A 12,604-nucleotide genomic window follows, 5' to 3' on the forward strand; every position below is an offset into this window, starting at 1 on the left:
GGCTCGGTGGTAGAGAGTTTTCTCGGCAACCCTCCGCGCGATCGCGCTCCGGCGTTCCCGTTCGAGGCGGTGCTTTGCCAGGCGCCGTCCTCACCCCAGCCAGGACCGAGGGCGGCGAGGAGCGCGGGTCGGAGGTGAGCGCGCGGGGCGGCAGCGGCGGGTGCGGGACGCGCCGCCATGGCCAAGCACCACCCGGATCTCATCTTCTGCCGCAAGCAGGCGGGCGTGGGTGAGTCCCGGAGGGTCCGTGTCCCCCTTGCCTCCGCAGCGGGGCGAGGTGGAGGCGTGCGAGTATGCCGTTACGTGGCCGCTAGGCGCGCGCGCGGCCGTTAGGCCTAGCGGGGTGGGGCGCCGGCCTCACGCCTCCGTCTCTCCCTCTTTTATTTCGTTTTTATTTCGATGTCCGGCCGTGTCTTATGCGTTCTTCCCCTGCAGCGGGAGAGGGGGCTCCGCAAGGCAGGTCCCTGGCGCTGTCCCTGCCCTGGGTGCCTCCCCCGGGGGCCCACACTGACGCGCTCGGAGGCTTCTGGGGCTCTCTCAGCAGGGCTGGAAGGCTTCGACGCGTGCGTAACCGCCGCCTCCTCTTCCTCAGGTAGCGGGGAAGGCAGGTGAAGCCGATAGCTTTACCAAAAAAAAAAAAAAAAAAAAAATATTTTTGACGTACATTACTTCTGTTGCGTTAGCTGTAGCAATGCAGCCAGGAGAACGAGCTGAAGGCTTCAGCCGGCACTGGGAGCATCTTTCTGCAAGATAAAATTGTCTTCCAGGTTACACCTGTATACGGATAATGAGCTTTATTATTGTTGCTTGGGTCAAAGTTTGCTTTGCTAAGTCTTAAAGAAGTCTTATACAAGGTTAGAAGTTGAGATATCTCTTCCAGATTCTTTTCACTCTTTGCAAAAGCAGATTTACCATGCACTTTTCTGAAAGAACTGTAAACACAAAATATTTAGCTGCACTGTCTGTAGGAAATTTCTTTTTAGAATAGTTAATGAAGCTAACAGTCTGTGTTAAAAATTAATTTCTAGCCTGACAAATCCATTGACCTTTAAGCTTGAAGTGAATCACTATTTAGTCTTTGTGAAAGTGGACATCTGGTCTTTAGAACTTGGTATTTATGGTATTTATCCAAGTTACTAACATCATTTTGGGGATTTTCCTAGACAAGTGACAAGACTTCTAAGATACATTTAAGTACCTTTCTTCTCTGAAGTGAAGAAGGTATTTGGGTTGCCTTAAATCAAATAAACTCCTGATATTTTTTTTTTTGTCTCATTAAAACCAGCATAAAAGCTAAGCTGAGACTCATGTATAGGATTTCCTTCAGTCAGGTACATTGGCTATGTTTGAAATGCGATAACGAAGGTAGGTTTTCTTACTGTCAATGAGCATTCACAGTGCATGTAAACTTTGATCTTGGTGAATGTCTCCAGGGGGATATATATTGTTTATCATAAATATGTTTGTATTTATGCTGAAACTGGTTTTGAGCTTTACTTTTTTTTAAAAAAAAAAAGACTTCTCACTGCAGAAGATAATTATTTGATACTGAAGCTTGTAGTTATTTATATTTTTCTCCTGCTTCTGCCTTAAATATTTTTTTTTTCTTCTTACAGCAATTGGAAGACTTTGTGAAAAATGTAAGTACAGCTTCTGCAATAGTTGCTTGAGAACACGGTGGTGTGGTTAGAGCATACAGTTTGGATTTGGGGATTGGATTCTATTTTTACTTTAACTATTAAAAATAACTTTAAATATTTTTGCTTGAACTTGATGTCACTCTGAGATGGGAAGAGTTACTTGTGTATTGCAAGTTTAAATCAATGAATACTTGAAAAGACATGTGCTCAAATAGATTATCACACAAAAGCATGCTGTTCTAGAGTATATGCTGCCAGGTTTTTCAGTAGCTGAGGCTACAGTGACTTCTTGATTGGTTCCTTGTAATCTGTAATACAAAATGATCATCCTGATCATTTCAAAGCATTTTGGGAATCTGACTTCTTCACCTTGAGAAAGGTTCCCTTCAGCATGTAGGAGAATAAGAAATGGAGGGGGAAACAACATCTAGAGTTAGAGGGGGTAAAAAAAAAACCCAGAATCAAATCCCAGTGCTCAGCTGTAGAAAGGAAGAAAGTATGATCTGTCATTAGATCCTTGTAGGGGAACAGAACAGATAAGATGACTACCTCAGGACTCAAAACTAGTATGAAAATAAGGAAAGTGGGGAGAAACCTGGTCTGAAGCGATGAGATTGTTTTCAAGAGCACTCAGCAGCGAAACAGATTCCCATTGGTAGTAGCTGAGGGAGGGCTGTCGTGCTGGAGATTTAAGAGCAGGTTAGATGAGCTGTTTGTGGGAGTCAGGATTAGATGCCTTGAGAACCAGTAATAGGATATGGAGCCTTTCATCCCTAGGTCAGTGTTTTGGATAAGGTCCAGCACAACAAAGACTGTCAATGGCATCTGATGGCTGCTTGCCTGTATGATATACATGCTTGAATTTCACTCAGTTCCTTGTGAGAAAGCAAGAGCAACTTTTTTTGAAATGGCTGTTTATGCCAGTTTGCCCTTTCTTTGGCCTTCTCACAGATGAAGGATTAAAGGGACCACGAGTACAATCTCTTATCTCATCTCTTTGAGGATAGTAACTCCAGACTTTTGTTGATGTAGCACAGGAAGAAGCTTACACTGCTGCTTCTGTGTAGGTAAGGACACTGGTCCTGTCAGTCCAGCGTTTTTTTCACAAGTGAAAAATTCAGGAAAAGTTATAAAGTAAAAGTAATGGTATGATCTAAGCAGGTTTTGGCTAATCACAGAAGTTAGTTTGGGTTTCCTCTGATTGTGAATGCATGAATAAAAAAAAAAAGCTGAATTATTGCAAGCTACTGGCCCTTGTTCCTCTCAAGTCTGTCTGCAAATACAAAGTGGCACCCTGTGCCTGCAAGATAAATTTCTGCAGTTCAACTGTATTGTTGTTGAGTGTACAGGCAAGTTCTTTGACTAGGAAGCTTTTCCTCTTTGATGCAGGGATGGAGAAAAGAACGCTCTGTAACCAAAGGCTCTGCTGTGCTTGCAGGTGATGGCAAATGCGTGATCTGTGACTCCTATGTGCGGCCCTGCACTCTTGTGCGCATATGTGATGAGTGTAACTACGGCTCGTACCAAGGGCGCTGTGTGATCTGCGGGGGTCCGGGAGTGTCTGATGCCTACTACTGCAAGGAGTGTACCATCCAGGAAAAAGATGTATGTTGTCAGCCAGTCTCCTGTTGAATTGGTTGTGTCTTTTTTTTAGTAGCGGCGCTTATCTTTAAGGGGTTGGAGCTAGTGAAATGAGGGTTGGGACATGGGACGCTTGGGTTCCACTATCAATATTGGCACTGGTTTTCATTCCCTTCTACCTTTCTTCCCTGTTGGTAATTCCCTGTGTTTGCAAAGTGTTTTGAAGTACCGTAGCATTTTAAGGTTTTGTAACTGTCTTCATCCGCAAGGGTCTTTGACTGCTTTGCACTGCATACTCACAGTTTGCTTCCTCCCCTCACTGCTTATTACAGCTGAAATTGTTACCTTACTAGATCTCTGAGCCTAAGTTTTATCAGGGTCAGAGATATTCCAGCCGCTGGAAAGGCAGTCGTAGGAGCAGCTCCTCACTAGAAGTCCGTTATCAGTCGCTTACCAAGAGTACGTACAGTACTGTAAGGCCTATGGAATCACCACCTGTGTTTTCCTTTGAATTACAACATAAAGTTAGATCTTAGTGTCCAGTCTCAGCGCTACTAATTGTGTTTTACAAGTTTAAAGTTTCTCGTACACTTTCAGTGGAACACTGCTAACGCTTTTTGGTGTAATGATCCCTTATTTCTATAGTCAATGCTATAATCTTTTTATAATCTTGTGCTGAAAAGTAGTTGCTGTGCATGCGAAACAAGGCGGCTGTTCACCCTCAGTAAGGTATTTGTTAATAGCCAACACAATGAGTGCAGGACGTGAAGGACTGCAAATGAAGTGGTAGAAGGACTTTAGGGAGGAGCAAGAACATGATGCTTACAATTGTAATTTCCCTAGAATATGGACCTCATAGCTGTTAGAATGTCTGTTAAAGGTTGTTTGGATTTTGGGACTTTGCAAATGCCATTTCCATCACACCCTAATCACTGTGGAGAACATGCTGAGGAAGTGGTTCAGATTGATTTAGAGGAACATGCTCAGCTGAGTGAGTTGCTGGTTTAGTTCTCTGCAGTGCCTAGGTTTTTTCTAGGGGCCTGCAGCTAAATTCAGGACAGGGGCAAGTCCTCGTCTGAATTTAGTCATCAGATCTGACAGGACCATAATCTTTCTTAGTATCTAAATATGGATATACGTGCCGTGATGGTGGTGCTGCCTCCTACTTCAGTAGTTTTGTTCACTTGCCTGTGGAACCAAGACACCTGGCTTGATAAGTCATGAGTAAAATAGGTTTTATTTTTACCCATTCTTATTGATTCCAATGGGTATTTTTCACAACCTAAGCTTACTTACAGCTTATAATCTCTGGTTCAGGTGTGAAATAGCCAGCTGCTCTGCTGGGGAGGATTGTAGAAAACATAGAGCTGCAGGGGCAGGAGAATGACAAGTCAAAACTGAGGTATTTTGACAGTCGGGTGAAGGCTGCTGTGGGTGAAGACAGTTGTTCTGAACCAGCAAACTCAAATGTTAGGGATTAGTGCAGATGTGAAGTTGCAGATCTGAAACAGCAGATTTGGCATGATTGACTTGCAGGATTGAAAAGTGCTGGCACAGGTGCAGAGTGACCAGAATGAGGAAAGTTAAGTGTGCTGCCTGTGACAATTGTGGTAGCTGGCACTGATGTAAGTAAGAAAAGCAGATGGACAGAGCTCCGTATCTGAAGCTCTTAACACTCCAAGGTTTCAGTCACAGCCCTTCCGTCATCCTCAGAGAAAGACTGAAAAAGATAGTGAAGCAAGAAAGCAAATACTAAAATGGAGGGAGGAGGTGTGACGCTGCTGGGCACGAGGCAAAGGGCCTGGTTACTCTTGGATCACTTGTTCTGGTGGAGGGAGGAATGCGGTGTTGTTTCACCCCACTTTGATCTGTGGGTAAGGGCCAAAATCCTGCCTTGCAGGCCAGGACAGCTGTGAATTGCAAAGAGTAATCTTTTCTCAGGGATGGGAGCATGCTCATGTGCTGCATCCTTAGGAGGAGGTGGAAGAAAGAACAGACCCCTGCAATAATGCTGTCAAGATTGTCACAAACTCTCTGGATCGTGGCAGGCAAGGCTTGGAAGGGTCCTGCTATTGAGGTTCAAAATCAAATAAGGAGACAGTAGCTAGAGATGGGTTGTGGCAGGGGTATGAGGGAGAGATTATTTCTTCCCCCTGCCCACTCCCCCACCCCACTATTTCCACCATGGAGACCTTCCCCAGCGGGCTGCATCTCCTGCACTGAAGCAGGTATCAGTGGGGCAGCTTGAGTGCAGTTTCTACAGTGGCTGACATCTGCCCAGAGGCTTTCTAAATCTAATCCACTTGGGCTTGCATAACAGCCAAGGACACTTGTTCCTCTGCCTGCTGGGCCCCTCACAGCTGCTGTTGCCAGCCTCAGTGTTTTGCCCTCAAGAGTTAGGCAGATGCTGGGCTCAGGTGGGCCAGAGACAAGAGTTCCCTGGTACACTAAGAGATGCATCTCTGATTTGTCTTTGCAACCACACCTCTGAGGTGCGTCTCCCCTGCTCCCCTTCCTGCTTTTCTTGTGGCTTTTTTCTCACTGTCTGCTGGAATTCAGGTACAAGAACTTACCCATACAGCTGCTGTGAATAGCTGTCTTCTCCCAAGATGGCCATACAACCTCTGCAGTAATCAATCCAGGACGCAGGAAATCTGAGATTCAGGTCTGCTGTCACAGCTGAGAGGAGTCCCTAAACACAAGAATGGCTTGGTGACATCTAAAGCAACAGGATTCTTTTTGGCTAAGGAGTGGAAAGGTTGTTCCTCTGGGCCCTAAAAATCCTGCGTATCCTAATTTAGAAAGAATCCAATCTTGAGGAGCATCCTTTTCATTGAACTGCTGGTGTTATACAAGCTGTTTTCCATCTTCACCCTGAGGAAGAGAACGTCCTAGAGTAATGTTAAAAAGGCATCCATCCTCTTCTCTGTTCCACTCTCTTACTGATAGTAACCAGAATTGGAGGGTAGTTTGTCTGCACAGGTGTTCAAAATGTTTGTTGAGGACAGGGTGAGGAGCATGGCAACTGAGAACCTACTAGAATTATGTAAGTGATTACGTTGTTCTGTTTGCCCATCTCCTAACTTGGATCTTCTTTTCTTCTTTCAGAGAGATGGTTGCCCTAAGATTGTCAACCTGGGCAGTTCCAAGACAGATCTCTTCTATGAAAGGAAAAAGTATGGCTTCAAGAAGAGGTGATCTTATCCGTACGTGGCTACACCTCCTGTCGGGTTGGCAAGAGGGTTTCGGAACATCTCTGGACTTTACTATTACTGAAAACCAGTTGATTATTTTTTTCTAAAGCAGTACAAATTCAGTAGTATACTTGGGGTTGGAGAAGTAACTGAGCGGGGCCTGAAACCTGATCAGAACTGACTATAAGAAAGAGCAAATGAGGATTACTGTCTCTTGCCTTTTCAGAAGCTCTGCTAGTAGCTGCCCCAGCTTGCTATAAAAATCCTGGTGGGCAAGTATTTACACACGGAGGAGACCAGCTCAGTAAAAATCAAGTGCCATTTCTGGTGTGGGGAAACACCTTGTGGTTGTTCTTACTAGGCCTCCTCTCAATTGTTTGAAATCACCCTACGCATCAGTATTGAAGAACAGAGCTCCAATCCAACGTGTCTGCTCTCCCCCGCCCCCCTTCCTCCAGTGTATTTCCATGCTGCCCTCTTTTGTAAGGAACCTGCTCATGGTTGGTGCCTTCCTAAGGAGAGCGCAGCTGTTCCATGTTTTCTTGATTAATCCAAGGCCCTTTCTTGTAACCATTTCTGTAGGATGCATACCAATAAAGCTTTTTTTTTTTTTTTTTTTTTAAATAATAAGGATTTCTCTCTGGTTTATTCTGTGCCTAACCTCTCTGGAGCTTTCTGGGGATACGCAGGATTAGCCCAGCTAGAACTGCACAATGGGTTATCTGGTTTCTGACAGCGTCTGCTTATGACCATGTGACCTTGCTGCAAGGAGCTTCAGGGAATGGCTATCGCTTTTGTCTGCCTGTGATCCCAGCCACTGATCATTTTGTCCTGTAGCGTGAGGATCGCTGAGCTTGTAACCCTTATCCTAGCTAATACGGCTGTGGATGTTGTTTCATCATGCAAACATCCAATCCCTTTCTAAAACCTACTAAGCTATTTGACTCGCTATCCTGTTCTTGTGAATAAGTTAAAGCCTTCCCTGCTGTAACTGGAAACCAACTATTGTGTGCTAGGCTATTAGTCGTAGGCATGCTGAAAAACCAGAGGCTGCTTGTTTGTCAAATACCAGTACAGGCTAAAAGCAGTCTGTTGGCTCAGCAGAGATCTGGGAACCGGCGCCTTTATGCAGGGGCAGAACTGAGTTCCGTACCAGTATGTGCACTCCTCAGATAGTTAAATTAGGGTCCTAGCTCAGCGTGTCCTGCAGTCCTTAAAGTCGTCATAGCCTGAGCAGAGCGTGTGCTACAGTAACAGGATTCTCTTTGGGGTGCAGAGCCTGTTTTGTGCCCCTTCCAGGGTCTCAGTTGTTCCCCTGAGGTTAGTACTCATTCCTCTAACTCCTCTCTGGCTTAAATGCCTTTTCTACTTGCTCCAGCCATTTAGGTGTTTCAGATCAGAGTGAAAACAAGCAGACCAGTTGTGATCATCCTTCCCTTAAAAGTAATTTCTTCCTGCTGCAGCTGGCTCTAGCTATGACTGGTCCTACAGCTATCTCAGCTGCTCCTCCCTCTTCTCCCCCCAGCTATTAATTCTGTCAGGTTTCTCTTCCCAGCTTTTTGCAGTCCTGGGAGTATCTCTACGTCTTCTTCCCTACACCATGGTTCCCTGACACAGCTTCTGGTTATTTTTTTCTAATGTGGATGCCATTTACCAAGATGTTTAGAGCAAACTGGTTCTTTGGTTCTAGCAAACCCACTCTCTCAAAGGAATTCCCCCCAAATCAGCGGCTGCCTTTTGTTCCTGACTGGGAAGCCCATGTCAGAGCCATTATCAGCTGTGTTAAATTCTATATTTCTTTAAAAGCAGGGCATGACATGCAGATTTTTCTGTACCTGGAACTTTATCACTTCAACCAGAATTTATCACTTGCTCTCAGCCAGGCCGCCCAAATTATCGCACTAGGAATGCAGAAGCTTTATACGTATTTTTTTCTTTCTTTCCTGGAAGTTTCTAAGATAACAAAAGTTGTTCGGTGAAGGTAGAGGGAAATTAAGTTTGAATTCTTTCTTTTGTCTTGGAGTTATTGCCGCTGGTGCAGGGACCCCTCGAAGATCTAATTTTAGAGCAGCCCACGTTCATTTAGCAGGATCAGCCGGGCAGGGGTTGCTATAGAGATACGAGTGTCCCCATCCCTTCCCCCACCCCCAAAAACGTCTGAGCATACTTACTTTCTTGGCACTCCCCGTGCCCTGACTCTGACTGCTTGGGTATATCGGTCTGCGTTCTGGCAGCAAGGAGAGTGAAGCTGCCATTTCTAGTTGTTCTGAGTCACTGGGCAGGTGGAGAGAGGGAAGGACAGGCTTTTTCCCCTTTGCCTTGTTTGCTCAGACAGCTCTGGGGAGAGTGCCAAACGCTGCTGGTGCTCCGATCAGTTCAGCGCCGCTGCCTTTCTGGTACTTTCAGAGCACGGACGGGACGTTGCCCTGAAGCTGCTAATTCAGACAAGGGTAATGGATACAGTTGGGTAGCCCAGAAAACCTCAGCCTTGCTTGCGTGGTAACGATTTCTGTTCACCAGCAAATGAAACCCAGGCAGGGCCTCTAGAAAAGTGCAGTGTTTCTCACCTAAATAGCTTTTAAAGTACTTGTCCTGTAGAAGGAGATTTCCTGGCAGTACTGGAGACCAGAGCACTCGCTAAAAGGGCGAGCTTCCGTGCAGGGGGGGAATGAGACAAGACACATCCTGCTACTGCGTGCCTGCCAAGCTCTGGAGGGGCTTCATCAGACTTTGGAGTCCTAAGCAGCCTGATTCAGGGGCTCCCTGGCTGCCAGCTGTGAAGCACTTGCATGACAACTGCAAGGAAGGGTGGGAGGGACGAGGGATGGCTGTGTCTCTGTAGCAGCTGAACCCCCCTAGTGCTGCCTGCAAATCCTAACTGCGTGGAGCTAAATGTGTCTTCCTTTTCTAGGTAGGGTTATTGGGTTTTTTTTTTTTTTTACTTTTTAATCAAAGGGATGTTATGTAATAAGTAAAAAAAAAAAATCTGTATTTCAAATATTTACATTGTGAAGAGGGGAACATGGGACCTCTTGGCCTATTAAGTAATTGGCGTCTTTGTTGCCAGTACTAACAAGGCATTGCTGGGTTCCAAAATTCAGATGTTCCCTGTTACACGCCTCTTCAGACCAGCTACCAGCCATGGCTACAACCGAGCTCAGCAAATAGCTCCAAAACACACCTCTGGTCCTTTGGATCATCTAGACTTTGTCTTGACAAAACTCTGGAGCCCAAAGCATTACTTTTCCTTAAAAAAAAAAAAAAAAAAAGGTAGGCAAAGGCCTCAAGTCTGTCTGAGCTTTCCCTGGGGGAGCTGCATAGACAAAATCCTGCTTCTGCAACCTTATCTGCACAGGAGCTGTTATTTTCTCATTAAGGGGACCAGCTGGAGATGTTGTTTGCCTGCTTCAATAGCAGGAACGAATTTTTCATTTCCTTGAGGTCATCATGTGACTTGAATGTACAGAGGATTCAGGGTATGGCAGTGTTAATTACACCCAATTATAACCTGACTGCCCTGCTTTGGCATTTAACAACCCAGCAAAACCGGCGGCCTGGCGATTCCTTCCCTCCCCGTGCGCACGTGATTCAGCTTTGCTTTGACGTAACAGCCGAGTGGCTGAGAATGCGTGAGCGGATACTGTGACAGAATTCCTCTGCCTGCATGTGTACCAGGGCGATGCGATAATTAAAGGAGCGCGGTCAAGGCGCAAGTATTTTAAAGAGCCCAAACGTGCAACACCCTCTTAGTAACACCTTATTAAAACAACAATAGAATTTTAGAAATGTAATTGCCTTTTTTTTTTTCTTAATGATGCTAAAAATAGCGCAGTCATTTTAATTTCCTGATCTCTGGCTGACAGCTTGATTTTGTTTCCAGCAAAGCAAGGGAGTATTAGGAAAAAAAAAAAAAAAAGAAAAGCATTCTTTTGTAACTAATTCCTTTTAAACTAGGAGTGATGAAAATAAGGCTGCTCATGATAGCTCTCATAAATCTTCCTCTTCTCCTCCCCCCCTTCCTCTGCAGAAAAAAAAACAGCTCAAAAAGTTGTTTTGGATTGGTTTGTTTTTTTTAATCAGTGGGAAAATGAGCAAGGATGGCAGCTGTAAGCACTGTGGCTAGGAAGGGCAGCAGTAACAGATTTCTTAACGTGTGGTGTTGGCTGGCTTCAAAAGAAGCCCTCTCCAGTGGCAAAGGCAGCACCTGAGGCACAGGGTTCCCGCATGAGGGAGGGCAAACCAAACCCAGAAAGGTGCTGAGGATCCTTGTGAGAACAGGGCAAGAGAGGAACTTTGTAGTTTTGCGCTTGGGAGATGGTTGCTGCAGAGAATTGTTTAACCAGAGGGACACGGAGCAGCTCAGGAAGCGTCTGTGGTCTTTGTCCCTTTTGAAAACAGGCGATAAGTTAAACATTCAAACGTAACTCTGTATTGTTGAGGCGATCCGATTACAAGATAGAATTTGACTCCGCAGTGGGATTTTTCTCAGGAAATCTTCACAACCAAGACAAACAGGACATTTCACGGGCCAGGCAAGCTACTCCTGCTGCGACAGGACTGCGGTAGTGCTTTGGTCACCAAGACCGGTTCTCCCTCCCTGATCTGCTTGTGTCAGCTCTGAGGAAGATGTCCGACACGCAGCCAGAAGAGCCTGGAAATGCCATTCTCGGTGTCCCTTCCGCGTGTTTGGAGCTTCCCTCAGACCAAAAGCTGCCTTGCGTATGGACAAGCGAGAGCCCTTTGCCAGAGGTGTGTGTCCAAGGTGATGGCCTTGGACGGTAAAACATGCCTGTAGGGATTTTCTTCATTTTCCTCAGAAGCAGTAATAGGCCTGCTTTAAAATACGGAGTGCAGCTCTGCGTGCGCTGGCTACTGGTGCCCTTTAAACACGTACGTGAGAGAAATACAGCCACCGCCGTAACGCTTCTCCATGTGCGGCTGCTTTAGGGGACTATTTGTTACCACGCCTGGGTATGTTCCCCTTTCCCGAAGCACATACACTTGTTTTTTCTTCATCATTGAGTTTTATTTGCAGAATAAAAAGCCGTCTGGCACTAGCTGAGTGCCTTCAGCTTGCTAGCAGGCAGCTGAGGCTCGGCCTTCCGGGGCACAGGTGCCCACCATCTGCCCGCGACCCGGACAGGCGCCGGGGTGGCCCCGGGGACGACCCGTCTCCACGGCTGTCCTTCCCCAGGGCAGCACGCAACACCCGCCCTGCGCCGGCCGCGCTGCGGGACGGGGACGTCCACGGCAATACAGGCCGCGGTCACCCTGGCGACTACAACTCCCGGCGGTGCCCGCGCCACGCCTGGCACCGCCGGCGCCGCGCACACCCCCTTCAGCTCACTGGCTGAGGTAGCGCACCAATCCGAAGGCGCCGCCGGGCCCGAACAGCCAATGGGAAGGCTGTTGCTAACACGCTGCAGTTATTTTTAGCACGGCCGCCGCTCACGCACCTTGCGGGTCCCTCGCCTTTGCCGGACCCGGGCCGGCCCTCCCCTGAAAGCGGAGGCGCACAGGCGTAGGGGAGCAAAGTAGTTCGCGGGTTGTGCGCCCCGGAGCAGGGAGAGCGGGGCTGGGCGGGGGGGCTGAGGCGCGCTCCCTGCCTCGGGGTGCCCGGGCAGGGGGCTCGTTCTGCCTGCTCCTGCCCTCCTTGCAGTGACCCCAGCGGGCCTTGCCCCGTTGTCCCCTGCGGAAATGCGCCCGCAGCCCACCGGCCTCCCCGCCCGTGTCACGGGGCCGGGGGTCCCGAGGGGTTTGCGGTGAGGGAAGGAACCGGTGTTGCCCGTTCTCCTCGCACCCTTCCGGGCGCCTCACCCCCAAACCCTCCCGCAGGGCTTGGGGGTTCCAGCACGGAAGGTTTTCAAGGCTCCACTGGGGTTGTGCAGGGCGCCTGGCCCCTCGGGAGCCCCGATTCACCAGGGTCCCCCTCACCCCGGGACCGGCCCTGCCACTGAGCCGGGGCCTGACAGCACCAGTCCCCCTCGGCCTGATGTAGCAGCGGCTGCCAAGCCCCTGTCCTACGCGGTGGCGAGGAAAATGCCGGCCGGTTCCTTCCCTCCCCGCTCCCCTTCCATCACCTCGCCGCGCCCCGCCGCCTCGGGTTAAGCCGCTTGGGGAAATCCTCAGGTCAATCCTCATCCCCGCTAAACCCCCTGCCCTTTCCTTCCCCTGGCACGCAGGGTCGGG

General features: G+C 47.9%; 1 protein-coding gene across 1 annotated transcript; it reads left to right on the forward strand.

Annotated features, from left to right (window-relative positions):
* Window positions 1-39: 39 nt before the first annotated feature.
* PHF5A (PHD finger protein 5A) lies at window positions 40-7,045 on the forward strand. The gene is made up of 4 exons (XM_086752118.1): window positions 40-229; window positions 1,617-1,640; window positions 3,079-3,245; window positions 6,330-7,045. Exons 1-4 carry the CDS (start codon window positions 178-180, stop codon window positions 6,417-6,419), a joined length of 333 nt encoding a protein of 110 aa, XP_086608244.1. The 5' UTR covers window positions 40-177; the 3' UTR covers window positions 6,420-7,045.
* The last annotated feature ends 5,559 nt before the right edge of the window (window positions 7,046-12,604 follow it).

This window comes from Chlamydotis macqueenii, chromosome 1, assembly GCF_036417535.1.
Source record: "Chlamydotis macqueenii isolate bChlMac1 chromosome 1, bChlMac1.mat, whole genome shotgun sequence".
Classification (NCBI taxonomy): Eukaryota; Metazoa; Chordata; class Aves; order Otidiformes; family Otididae; genus Chlamydotis; species Chlamydotis macqueenii.